Consider the following 13,323-nt stretch of genomic DNA (forward strand, 5'->3'; position numbering starts at 1 on the left):
GAAAGCATAAAATTGTAGCAAGAGAGTGTTGAGCTTGGAAGCAGCTGAGTTTGTTGGGTTTTTTTTGCCACATTATAGTATTAAAAGTTATTGATTGCTTTATGATTTGTACTTTCATCATCAGAAATTTCACTTTTTTCGTAGCGGGGTTGTTTGAACCGCGTGTACTCGTTCCTTAGCTTCCTGCCTGCTGTTGTGCTCTGTTTCTGTTCCCCCTTTTCCACAAAAACCCTCAATGATGGTGTATTTCCCATGCGGTATTCCTCACAGGCGCAGAGTATCTGGCTTAGATCTCTATTCTCTATTCTGTTGACTTATTTCCTTTGACTAAAATGTTACACCTTGTCCAACTGGCTGGCTGGAATATGAACTAAAGTCGATGCGTTGCACATAAGAGGAAGTAAATGTTTACTTTGTGGAATGACATTAGCCAGGTTCGTACTGCTTGCTGCAGTTTTTTGTGACGCACACAGAGAGATTGGTGGACAAAATTGTTGAACTCAGGACTCAGCAGTCGGTAAATTAACCAGTCAAAGGCCATTGCAGTGAAAAGAACTTAAAATAGAAGCGGATTCTGACACTATGGCTGCTCAGTTATGTAAAAAAAGTCACAATTTCACAAGATTTCCCCCAGAAAACTTGCTAAGTCTGGTGGTTGAATGCTAGGGCAGTCATTCATCCAGTGGCCCGCCATGTTTTTGAGTTAAAAAATGTTTAAAGTTGACAGGAAATTTGAAAATATCACTTATGTGTTATCAAAAGATTGGAAGATTAATACCTGAACACCAACTATAAAATGCAAACATTTTAAAAAGACTAAAAAAAAAAAGCAACACTTAGCCTGGTGGCCCGCCAGGCTTATAATACACTGGGGGAAACCCTGATTTCAAGTATTTTGATTAATACTGAAATTTATTCAACTCAACTTCCTATTGAGTTTCAGAGTATGCTGCAGTTATTTTAGCACTTAGCAAAATAAGACAAATATAAGACAAATTTGACAGGCATAAATAGAACAGATTCGCAGATTTTTTCTATTTTTAAGTTAGGAAAATGTGAAGTTCCGGTCAAAGGCCAGTGTTCAACATATCATTGATGGTTCCATGCTTGAATTCACACAACTTAAATGAATTAGTATTAGTAGCAATTCATCGACCAACTGGCATGTGGATTGGCAAATATTATACTGTTTTATCAACACTTGTGAAAAAATATATTAGGAGAAAAATATATAAGTAAAATTGTAATTTATAATAACTTAAACCAAAATCATTGATTTTGGTAACCCATCGCCCCCAAACAAAAAATGGACAGTATTTTATTTTTTTTTAAATCGTTCAAAGAGGAACATTATCATTGGTGAGGCTCTTGACTGTATGCAACCGATTTATGACCAAAGAGACTTAAGAATTTTAAGATAATTTCAAGAGATAAAAAAATTCTACAATTAAATGTTTATTTTAAGTTAATTAAAATTGACCAGTGATTAAAACTAGACAGTTTTCTTTTTCTTGGCTTTGTCTAGTGATCCATATGTCAAAATCTGATTCTTTTCTTCTTCTTTTTTCACAATGAGATATATTGAAAGAACTTCAGGATAAAGAGGACAGACTTTCTTATCTGATTGTGGCTGCAGGTTTATAGGTAGATAAACTAACTGGCTTTGATTATGAATAGCAAAAAATATATTCTGTTATGCACAAGATTTATAGGACTCTCTTTTGCTCAATTAATATAGTTTTGAACCTGGATAGTTACATTTAGCGTATCACCTTTAGTTTTTTTTAATCTGTATCAGATTTCAGCCATAAGAGCAATGATGTCAGACAGAAAGATCGAACTGTTCTAGTTTTATTATATTCAGAACTGCATATACTGTCCAGTTAGACTGAGTTATTAAAGTACAGAGTGTCAAGCAGAACTACTGATTTGCTTTCAGGTTTAAGTCTTTCCTGCAACGCTTGTCAGTGAGAGATTTTATTTTACTGCGGCTCTCAACTCTTCTCTTGTGACCTTGATGCTTTAAGTACACTGGGTAATACATTTGCTTTAAACAAATTCTAAATCGCCATCTGATTTTGCTCGCTTTCTACCGAGGCACACATGGACGTGTTCCTGCTGCCTGTCAGTAAAATCCTCCTTAAATCCCAAGACTCGTCTCGTATAGAGCTTGGCAAAGTGACACGATCACATTAAACTGCATATAACAAGGTGGTGGATGGGTGTGAAATGACAAACGTCGGTGCTGGTTGCAGTATCTGCTCATACATATGTGGTAGTGAAAATCACTACCACATTCAATCAGGACATTTGCTTTGTTTTGTTTATTTGCAGCACTACTCAAATTGTTATTGAGTAGTGCATTTGTAGCACTTTATTACAGTGCTACAAATGTTTTTAGACCGAACTGTCTGGATTCTGGTTCAGGCCAGATGGATGTAATGAGAAACAGGACAACTGTGATTGCAGCTGTAAGTGGTGCAGACGTAAAGTTTTCTACCCATGCTTTGTCATTCCATTTTGTACTAACTCTCAGACTTTGCGTCAAAGCACTGTGTTGTTACAAATTACTGTTTAGTCAAGTATCTGCACTTCTGATTTGGAAATAAAGAAGCTGCTTCAGAGTCCTTTGAAGTTAATTTTTATCTGCAATTAACTTTTAATTGTATGTTTAAGCTACTGTTAAAAAGCAAAGTATCTCAAATTGAATAAATAATACTACGTTTGATTCAATATAACATAATGTTCCGTGTGAGTTGTTTTTGTCCCCAAAATATCGGGACTCGTTTTTGCAGCTTAGCCACCTTTCATCCAATCTAGAGTTAACTGAGTTTTTACTTTTTGTAAAAGTAGCAGTAATTTACTCACAATTCTTCTTCTAAAAAAATATACATAGTTTGATTATTTATTTGCAAAAATATTTGAAAAGGCCACTCCTCAAATCTTCTGAGGATTTTCTCATGTAGTGAAATTGCTGAAGTGGTTTGCCAACACTGCATCTGTTTTGATAGGACTCTTTGATAAGGCAAGTCATAGCATGTTTCGTTATGGTTCCAGTAAATTGTAAGCTCACTAAGCTTTTGGGAAAATATTTTTCCTGTTTGTTTTAGAAATTCTATATCCATTTAAAAACTTTAAAACCATCTTATCCAAACAATATTGATTTTTTTTTTTATGTATCTATTTATTTTGATAGCTGCACTAATCAGTGGAACAAATAGTAAAATTCACACTTTGCAAAATACTATTTTTTTATGATTTGCAAACATCATCCAGCAGTGTTTATCACGAATCATAATGCATTTCACAGTAACAATAAACTGCACTGGAGATGTTACATATACCGTTAACGAGCAATCTGAGGGTGAACGCTCTCACTCTCCACTAATGGGACAATCCCTTAATCCAGACGCTCCACAAAGATTCAACTCAATTAAATCCTTTTAAATCCACCCAGGCTAAAGTATTTCTTGACCTGCCTGTGTTTACCTTTGACACGGCAGCGTTAATCTTTAGAAGCAAATCTCTTGCTCGCCGATGCACTCGATCCTGACACTTTTTTTCTCTCTCTCTTGCTGCATCTTCGTTCTGCCTAGTGTGTTGTTAACAGTGCATTGCAGACAGTTCACAGTCTGGTAGGTGAGAGCAGATGCAGAGCAAGGTTTACAGTTACAGATAACGGCTGAGGCTGATGTGGGTCAAATTCTCCTAAAGCTTGAACTGTCTGGATAAATGTGTTTTTAGGAGGGGGGGGATTTATAAGTGTTCAATTCCTGGTGAGCTGAAATTACTATTTGAGAAATGTAGAGAGTTTGTTGCTGTGGAAACCAACATCTAAGGTGATAGGTGTCAATTTGTGCAGCCAGGTTTGCATGCCTCATATCTCAAATCACATTAAAGTATCAAGGTAATGCCCCTTAGCTTGAGATTGATCTAGCATCTGCTTGGCAAGTCTCGTCTCTACTAGCATTGAGTAGAAACGAGACTGTAAAGGAAACTTAAGCTGGTTTTGTCATGTGGCCAGTCACATCCCTCCTTAGTTCATATCTACAGTGTAAAGTAAACGCCCTTCTTCTGCTTTTAAATTTTTGTTATCGCTATTAAATGTTTCCACTATCCAAACAAATTCTAATTTGAAAGATAATTTGAGGAAACACAAAGTGTAAGTTTGAAATGATTATTTCATTTCTTAAGGAGAGCAACAACTACCATAAAACATTTTTCAATAACTGATAATGTGTCTTTTACACCACTGGGTAGAGATTTTGGCCCACTTTTCTTCGCAGCATTGGTTTTACTAACATTGGAAGATTTCCAATGTGAACAGGATGTCTCGGGTCCTCCACTGCATCTATGTTGAATTAAATATCTTGCTTTGACTTGGACTCCTAAGCCTTCATGTAGTTTACTTTGAGCCATCCAGAGGTGGGCTTGCTGGTGTCTTTCCCAATAACATAACTCAGCTTAGGAAGATGAAACAAACTGAACTCTACCCTTCAGGGTTTCATGGTTGAGAGAAGTTTCCATCAATCACAGCAAGTCGTCCAGGTTCTGAGGCAGCAATGCAGCCACCACCATGTTTGACTCTAGACATAATTTTCTTTCTATAAAATGTAACAGGATTCCAAAAAATGTTCTGCCTTTGCCTCATCAGTGCACAAAATATTTTACCAAAAGTCCTCTCTTTATTACAATGACCTAATAAATTTCCTTCTAGAAATAACATTTTCCATGATTTTTTCCCCTCGACATGTTCTCATCCATTTTTGGCTAGTCCTGGTGTCTCTTTAGGGATTATAACACAAGAACATACAAAAGTATCATTCAAAAAACATGTTCTAACAGTCATTTATTATTTACATCAGGAGCAGAGGCAATGTCCCACTGCTATGTATGACAGAGCAGTTCCTGTGTAAGCTGGTATCCAATTTTAAAAGACAAAATATGACAGAGTTCACCTTTTTAGATGTTTTTAGCATCTTAAATAAGCGATTAAATGTGGCTTGTGTTACAAAAACAGCTCTGTTTGAATTCCCTATAGAGCAATGACTCCTAATCTGACAGTCTCTTAAAATCATATTAAAAATAAGGCACTAAGATGAAGAATTAAAGGGGCGCATAAAACAACAATGAAACTTAATTGCATAATGTGCTTTCTACATATCTGCCTGTTACTGTATTATTTTTAAACATACTATATTGGACTTGTTTAATATATTAAAATAAGGAATTACCTGCACACATTCACTCTTCACTATAAAATTAACAGATAGATATGATAGTGTGACTCAAACACAATGGATGAAGCGAAGTAAAAGGTTCTAAAAATATGTAAAGTGTGTGTTTTAGCACATATTTGCAACCTGAGGTGAGGAAATTTAATCTCGTTTTACTGAGCTTACACAATTCATGTTCCTCAAAGGAAGTGTGCTAACGAAGACGCTGTGTTAACTTAAGGGGTTTTCAAGTTTATTCAGAGAGAAAAGTATATGAACCATAAATTACAGAGTTTTGTCACAATAAAAGCCTAGTCTGCAAAATACTACAATACTACAGCTAAATACTAGTAGCTGTTTTTGAAAATAAAACACTAACAGCCCTAAATTATGTGGGTCTGTATGCATGTTTGTCCCGTTGCCTTGCGGTTTCCCTGAGCAATTGAAAACTCAAATAACGGAGTAATTTTCTTGTGCTATTCTGCTTGCTGTTATCTACAGAAAGTCTTGCTCTCACTCACTGTCTCGCAGCCTGAAGGAACCACATCTTTCAAGTTAAGGACCTAACATTGTAACTTATTATTTTGTGCTACTATTGTCATAACTATTAATTTAATTTTAAGAACAGTATTACTTCTGTCCAGTCTGTTTGGGCAACTGAACAACTTCGATTGCATGTCACAGCAATCATAACACAACAAGCAGTGCGTGAAAAACACACCTTTATGTTTTGGTTTTGGTAATAAGGGTCGTCTTCTTAATTAAAGAAGTGTGATTCTTATCTCTAAACTGCATACAGTAATTGCATTTTAATCATGTTTTAATATTTGTCAGCACTTTAATGGACCCAATAGTGGAGAAAATATTAAAAATAACAATTCTGATAGTTTTTATAGTTTTCAAAAATCATCAATTGAAACTTATCATTCTGATAAGTCAACATTTTTATGATAAATTTTTCACAATGCGTTATAAATTATTGAAGACCTCGACCAAGCGGCTGGTTATCAGTGACAGTCAGGCTGAAAATCGTCCAATTGCAGTCATCACCAACCATCTTTTCTGTGCATCTCCATTCTTTACTTTGCTTTTATGGCATCACCATTTCAGTTCCTGTAATGTTGATCTTATTTAGTCACTTCCTCATGTACTTATTCTTCAGACAGAGTTATTGAAGCAAGCATCTGCATCCTCAAGGACTTAAAACTACTGTTCTGTTCTCATAATTATGCTGCTCTGTTGACTGAAGATAGAAATAGCGTGCGACTCTGCATGGTTTGCATTAATGGCAATACATAAGACATACACAGAATGTGAGAACCACTTCTTGACTCTTTTTCCCTCATATCGTTAGTTAAAGAATCCACTCTTGTTCTTTTTTTCCCTCTGCACTCCCACAAAATACAGTAATAGCCCTCTGCGCACATCACACCATGTCTCAAGAGATAACAGCCAATTATAGCTGATGCAGTACAGGTTAAGGCTGTAAGAAGAAGAGGCCGACTGGCTGCAGCAGAAAGTCATGTGGTCTATTTTATGTGATGCTAGCTGATTTTTACAAAATCACTCAGCACGAACTGTAAGTAAATAATAAAATCATAGAAAGTATAGTCAATTGTGTTGTCACATATAAGTATATCCACACTTAAAATTAGCAATGCACCAATATGAAAATTTGGGCCGATATCGATATCCAATATTAATATTTTTGATAAGACTGATAACCAATATTTATCAATATTATATATATAAATATTTCACTACTGTTTCGACACCTTTGGGGGAAAAAACAACCTGAAATAGATTAAAATAACTATCAGTTGTTCATATCGGCCCGATATCGATATGTTAAAAAATGACAAATATTGGCCAACACCGATGTCGGTGTCGATATATTGTGCATCCCTACTTAAAATCATAGGAAAAATCACCAAAACATTTCGTAAAGCTTTTGTTTGTCACCTGTCTTAATGATAGGATTATTAGATTTTACTAGAGAAAAGTTAGATTTTCTTTAGGGTTTCCTTTGCTCTGCTCTAGTTTGGAAGTGTAGGCAGTATCAGTGTGACAGGTATGAGCAACCTGTTGTCACACTTGCCATGTTTCACTTTCTCAAGTGATGCTGAGTTATTACCAGCTGGAGAGACACGAGTTGTGTTTGTGGTCTGATTTGCTGCAGACATAAAAGGCTAAAATTAAAGACCGGCCTTTTGGCAGATAGTTAAATCATTCGAGCCCATCCGCACATTTTTATTTGGAGTCAAAATCTTGTGTTTTTTCAAATTTGTGAAAGTCTGTCATGTTTAGTTTATAAGTTTTATTTTTTTGGGCAAGGGGGGAACCAGCGTTATTGTTTCTGCCCCAAGACGGAGGTTATTCAGAATCGTCTTAAACGTAAGTTACAATTTTTCGGCACTACTTATTGAAAAATAGGGGAAAAGCAAATCTTAAAGCCAATTAGTGGAAAGATGTTGTGTGACACATCAGCTGGATTTATTTTTTATTATTTTAGTTTGCTTGTACAGCCTCAGAAAAATGCAGCCACAATTGCATTTACTCAGCCAACTCATTAAAAGAACTGAAACAGTAGGAACAGTGTGAAAATTATAGGTAATCCTTGACATACTAACTGGTCTATGCTTGTTTTATAATTATGCTTTTCTATGATTTTCCCAGAACTGCCTTTCTTCTCTTAGTTCTTTCTCGATGCCTATAGTGAAAGCAGCAAGATATAACAAATTTCTTGCTATGTCAATGTTATAACTTGTTTCCACGACAGCATGCATGAACACATTCTGGTATCAACTCTGTGATTTATTGGCTAATAAAGTTAAGTATGTTTAATGACAGTGTTTTTAAAATAAATTAGTTAGAACTCTACCATTTAGGTTGACTTATTGTATTCTAACTTTTAATGAAAGTACTGAGGTCTTACCATGGCAAGACCTCAAAAAATATTAGCCTTAAGAAATATCTTTAAAAAATAACTGGATGTGGATGTAACGGCAGGGTACATGATTGAACTGCAGAGCTCCCTGGTCAATAGATGGTCTGTTATGCACTAAAATTATTAGTTATTTTCTATTGTTAAATTTGAGTTTCATAACTTGACCACATATAAACATGTATGTCATTAAAATAACAAGGTTGAAATATTTTAGAAACGCATAAATGGGCTGAATTGGATGGTGTAGCCACAATACAGGTCTTTTTATACAGGTATTAAAATTCTACATGTGGGTTTGTTTTGAATATTATTTAATGGCATCAATAAATTGATACCACTAAGCTTCCTTTTTGATAAGGATCATATCTGTTTTGTTCAGATAAATCGGTGACAAGTTTTTTGTTCTGTTTATACCAATTGCAACTCTTTAAAACCTTTCTAAATCTCTGCTCGCATTTTGGTTAAACAGAGTTTTGATAAAGCCTCCGGTTCTTAATAGTCCAAAGCTCATTTGACCTTTCAGAGTTCATCATTATAGATATTTGAAACCAATTCTAACCAGCAGAGGAGATTCCAATGGGTCTCTTTAAGTGATATTTAATGAAACACCAAATAGGTCTGTAATAAGCTTGTTCTGTTCTGCTCTCCCCCTCTTTGTGGTCCCTCCTGTTTCCACTCAGCCAATCAAATGTGCCTTCACTGCCAGGCTCATGACTCACACCAGTTTCTATAGCAACACCAGTCTGCCTCCTGGAGAACATGTCATGCATGTTAAGTGACTCTCAGATGCTCACTCGTTGTCTCTTGCGCTTGCTCATAAGTAGACCCTCAAACATAGACTGTTTTTAATGCACTCACACACTGCATGAAGTGAAAGTCTAAATTCTATTAAATATAATTTTTTACCTTTACCGATGAGTCATTCATACTTAGGGATTGCCAACAGTGAATCACTTTGAAATATTTCATTGAAATTAGTCCCATGTATATACTTAAGTCTCATAACCTGAAGTGCTATACTTATATGCTAGTATGTTTATGCAGCTATTTCAGTGTTCGTCCAGTTATTATTGTACAGACAAGACATACAGAAACATTTGTTTTCTTGCTTCATAAACTTGGCGCTTTGCTTTGAACATCGTAAAATGTAATTGCTGGAGCGGTTCACACAGCTTTCCCTCACATCAAGTACCAAGAGTTTGGTCAAATAAGAGATTCTGACACTTCTGACTTAAAAGTGCATTGATTGGGACCTTGACCTTATGTTTGGAACTGGATGATGACTTCCTTATAGTCATAAAATCTTTGTGACAGCTGCCAAAGATATCAAATCTCCATTGTCATCGCAACATCGATGGAAAAGAGAATATGTGGGTTTGTTGTAATAATTATCTGAATATTTAGCAATAGCATTGCAATAAATGCTGGTATGTTCTTTTAAACTGGATACAAGTGGTTTAGAGTGTGCTCAATAAAGCCATGGCATGAAAAAGTAATAATTTAAAAAATGGCACAAAGTGAAATGTGTTCCAGACGTTTCAAATTACAATTCTCCTGATGAACTGAACTAAAAGTCAGCTGCCTCAGCCTTTGTTTTTCAGGCAGCTTTAGAAAGTTTGACAGCAAATCAGTATTTTTAGGAATGAAACGTGTGTGAGGAATAATTGCTAAGGTTCAGCAGAAACGCTTTAGGCTGTTTTCCAGTATTTCAGCAAACTGGAAAGTCAAAAATAATTTGACAGCAATCAGCTGCTATCAATACGCCACAGTATTTCTGTCGCTAGAAATAAAATACATTCAGGGACTTGATTGAATATGTACAGTTCTCTGACCTGCCGCAATCTGTGTTCGCTTTTAGCAGCTCTGAAAATAAAATAAAAACTTTAAGAGCTGACTGCTTCAAAGTGAATGCTGTCAATGATGTCTGCTTTGTTTTCCAAAACCCGGAGAGTAGTCCGGGAGACCGGCTGCAAATTATTAATAGCCCGCGGCCAAAGCTGCTACATTCGTCTGTTTGTTTATGTGCAGGTGTGAGAAAGCCACACAGGGCTCAAGTGTCACAAAAATTAAAGCAAACGAGCGCACGTCTGGAATTATGTAGTTGTTGGTCGGTAATGAGTCAGGCCGACTCCTGACTTACTCACTCACTCGCGCGCGTGCACGCACACACACACACACACAAAAAAAAACACTAACACATTCAGGCAGATTCTTTTCCTGCTCTCTCTTACTCAGACTATTTTTTTTGTGTTTGTTTTTAAATGAAGACATGTTGTGAGAATCCATTCAGATAAACTTGGCTTATCAGTAATGAATAGAAAGCTGAAATATGATATGGTAAACAAGAGCCAGCAGCTTATGTAGATCACCCTGTAAGTTGCAGGCTGTGGAGGTGGGCTTGTTGGCATCTCTAGTAGTGAAGGGGAAAGTGCTAAACAATTCAAACATTAAACCTGTCGCTTCAGGCTGCATAGATATGCCATGAATTTCTTCTTAATTCTTTTATTTTTTGACAGTTCAGTGTTCTGCTCCTCAAGCAAAAAGCAGTGTAAAGACTTATCTGCAAGTCCCTCATGTACCGTCTCATAAAAGTATTCATATCCTTAAACTATTTTTCGCCACTTTTTTTTCCCATGTTATGACTGCAATTTTAGCTGTATTTTATTGGGATTATATGTCTTACACCAGTAGGAAGTAGTGCATAATTGTGATGAGGAAGAGAATCACACAAGTTACAAATTTGCTCACTTTTGAAAACAATTTGAGGCACTGGATTGTTTTTTTTTTTCTTTAAGTGTCAGAGTGAAGTTGAAAACAAAAGCATGCCACACTTCTCAGATTTTTGTTTGGGGCAACAAAAAAAATCGAAAATCATTGACTACTTTGAGTTGGCCTCTTGCATAAAATCCTTACGTTTGTGATTATCATGTGATATGAAATGAATGTACAAATGAATATGCAAAGAATGTACAGCAGTGAATGATCTGCGCTGCGTTTGTTTGCTTATTTATTTGTGTTTAGGTATCACAACTGTCTTATTTAGACGGCGCTCTTAAAAATATGTTTATAGGGTAAATATGTTTATAACGCAATTTAACACCTGCGTCTGTGTATGCAAGAGTTTTGAGTGCCATCATTGCACATTTTCTCATTCCTTGCTGATCAGAATTAGTGACAATAATAAAAAACAAGCTTCTATATCTTTATATGTCTTCTGTGCAGCAAAAGTGTCATAATCCAATAGAAGAGGACATCAGCTCCTAAGCTGGCATTATTACAGTGAAACAAACGTCTCGCTGGACTGCTAACCTAATAAAGTCCTCCGGGGTTTTGTCTGAACTCGTTCAGCTGAGGCCGGTCTCTCCCGGCCAGAGGACAGCCCCCGTCTTACCTCTGCCTGCTTCTGTTGAAACAAGGCGCTCTCCTTCCCATGCTGCTCCGCACTACAAACACTGTGTGGAAAGCAGCATTTAAATACACACTCTCTTAGCCTGCCCCCTACTGTTGCCTAGATCTACTTTCAAACACACACGCATGCACTTTGACACACTCTGAGGGAAATCTGATGCTAAAATCCTCTGTAGGTGAACAGAATGACCACAGATGCTGTTTGTAGCCTAAATTGGTCTTGGTATATATTTTTTCAGGTATTTTTCCCTTGTATTAAAGCCCAATTAAGCAATGTGGAGATTTGGGGTGGAGGACTTTGTGGAGCATGCTGCCTCTTGTGGTTGAGTGAGGTATTGCTCCTCCCAGTGTAGTTATTACTTTTAGTGGATTTGTTTAAAAAGTTACTTTTTATCTTTGATTCTAAATTTGTTGAGTGATTGCCTACCTATTTTTTTAAATTATGGTTTAAATGTTTTGTATTCATGCCATTTTACTATTTTTTTTCACGTTTTTATTATGCTGGATTTTTCAGTTGCTTTTCAACTACAAAATGTTCTTTTAAGTGTGTCATTAGATCATACACCTGCAATCAAATTGCTAATTTTCTCAAGTTTATTTTCATCTTTTTCCTACTGCAAAACCATGAAAGCACAATTATGCAGTTTTAATTAGTTAAATTTATTTACTTAATAGCTTAAACTAATTATAAGTTGATATTTTGATCAATTCTGTACAATAGGTTGCTTCAAATGTCTTTTTACAAGTTCTCCCAAACTATGCAATATTTTGAGCTTGTAGTTCTCAAATTGACCAGTTGGTGTCCTCCTTTCCACATTTCCACGTCCACGACTGTTTCAGCAGACAGACTGAATGGTCTCTCTTTGGTCATTTGATTGTTCTGTAAAAGTCACGTGCAGTACAGCGCCACTCTGACCGCGACCTCTAACCTCATGTAAAAAGTGTGACAGTTGTTACAAGTTTCCAGATGTGTATAAATGGCATGTAAATTCATCTTTCATTGCCACATTGACTGGTTTTGATATCCCATCTCTCTCTCTCTTTTTTTCTTCTATCCTACAGCTGATGAGAGTTAAGTGCCGGCAAGTTGAGCGCTGTCCATCCAAAAGGCTCTCTTCTCCCCGCCCTTCCAGACCTTTTCCCCCTTCGTACCGGCAATCCTGTACCAGAGTGTTCACACCTCGACTTCATTCATTGCTGAAGACGCTCACAAGCAGAGCTGCAGAGGTCAACAGCTCCCCATCTAGCCAAGATGATCACCTCGGAGCTTCCTGTCCTACAGTAAGAGAAACACCACAATAATTATTTGTAATTTTTTTTTTTAACAGTCTTCGGTTTGATCTCCAAACATGTGAAGTTTTGTGTTTTAAAATAATAATAATAAAAAAGAGTTTGCAGTCTTGTTTGTATTTGTAACAGGAGATCTGTTTGTGTGCTCAGAATTTGATTTTCTAAAGAAGTCGAACACTAAAATGTGGCGTTTTTCTCTTTAAGGGACTCCTCTAATGAGTCTGGGGCGACGGATACTGTGAGCTTAAGCATAAACATGCCTGAGATGGAAGACCCAGAGATGAAAGGCAAGAAGAAGAGAGGAAGGCCTGGAAAACAGACACAGGTAGAAGTTTTTGTCTTGGTGCAAAGAAACAGGATCTGTATGAGAAATGACAAGAGTGGTTTTTAGCATGTGTGCACACATCTTTTTGCTGCCCCCCCTTTTTTTTACGAGTGTTTTTCTTTCTTTGTTGTTGATGC

At 36.4% G+C, this 13,323-nt stretch overlaps 1 protein-coding gene across 1 annotated transcript in view; it reads left to right on the forward strand.

The window, feature by feature from the left end:
- The window catches only part of stag1a (STAG1 cohesin complex component a), a 44,420-nt gene that overhangs the window by 14,595 nt on the left and 16,502 nt on the right, over positions 1–13,323 (forward strand). The window contains exons 2-3 of the mRNA XM_032546585.1: positions 12,634–12,852; positions 13,066–13,186. Of these exons, the coding sequence (XP_032402476.1) occupies positions 12,824–12,852; positions 13,066–13,186 (150 nt within the window). The 5' untranslated portion in view covers positions 12,634–12,823. The remainder of the gene's footprint in view (positions 1–12,633; positions 12,853–13,065; positions 13,187–13,323) is intronic.

The sequence above is a fragment of the Xiphophorus hellerii genome, chromosome 19 (genome assembly GCF_003331165.1).
Source record: "Xiphophorus hellerii strain 12219 chromosome 19, Xiphophorus_hellerii-4.1, whole genome shotgun sequence".
NCBI lineage: Eukaryota > Metazoa > Chordata > Actinopteri > Cyprinodontiformes > Poeciliidae > Xiphophorus > Xiphophorus hellerii.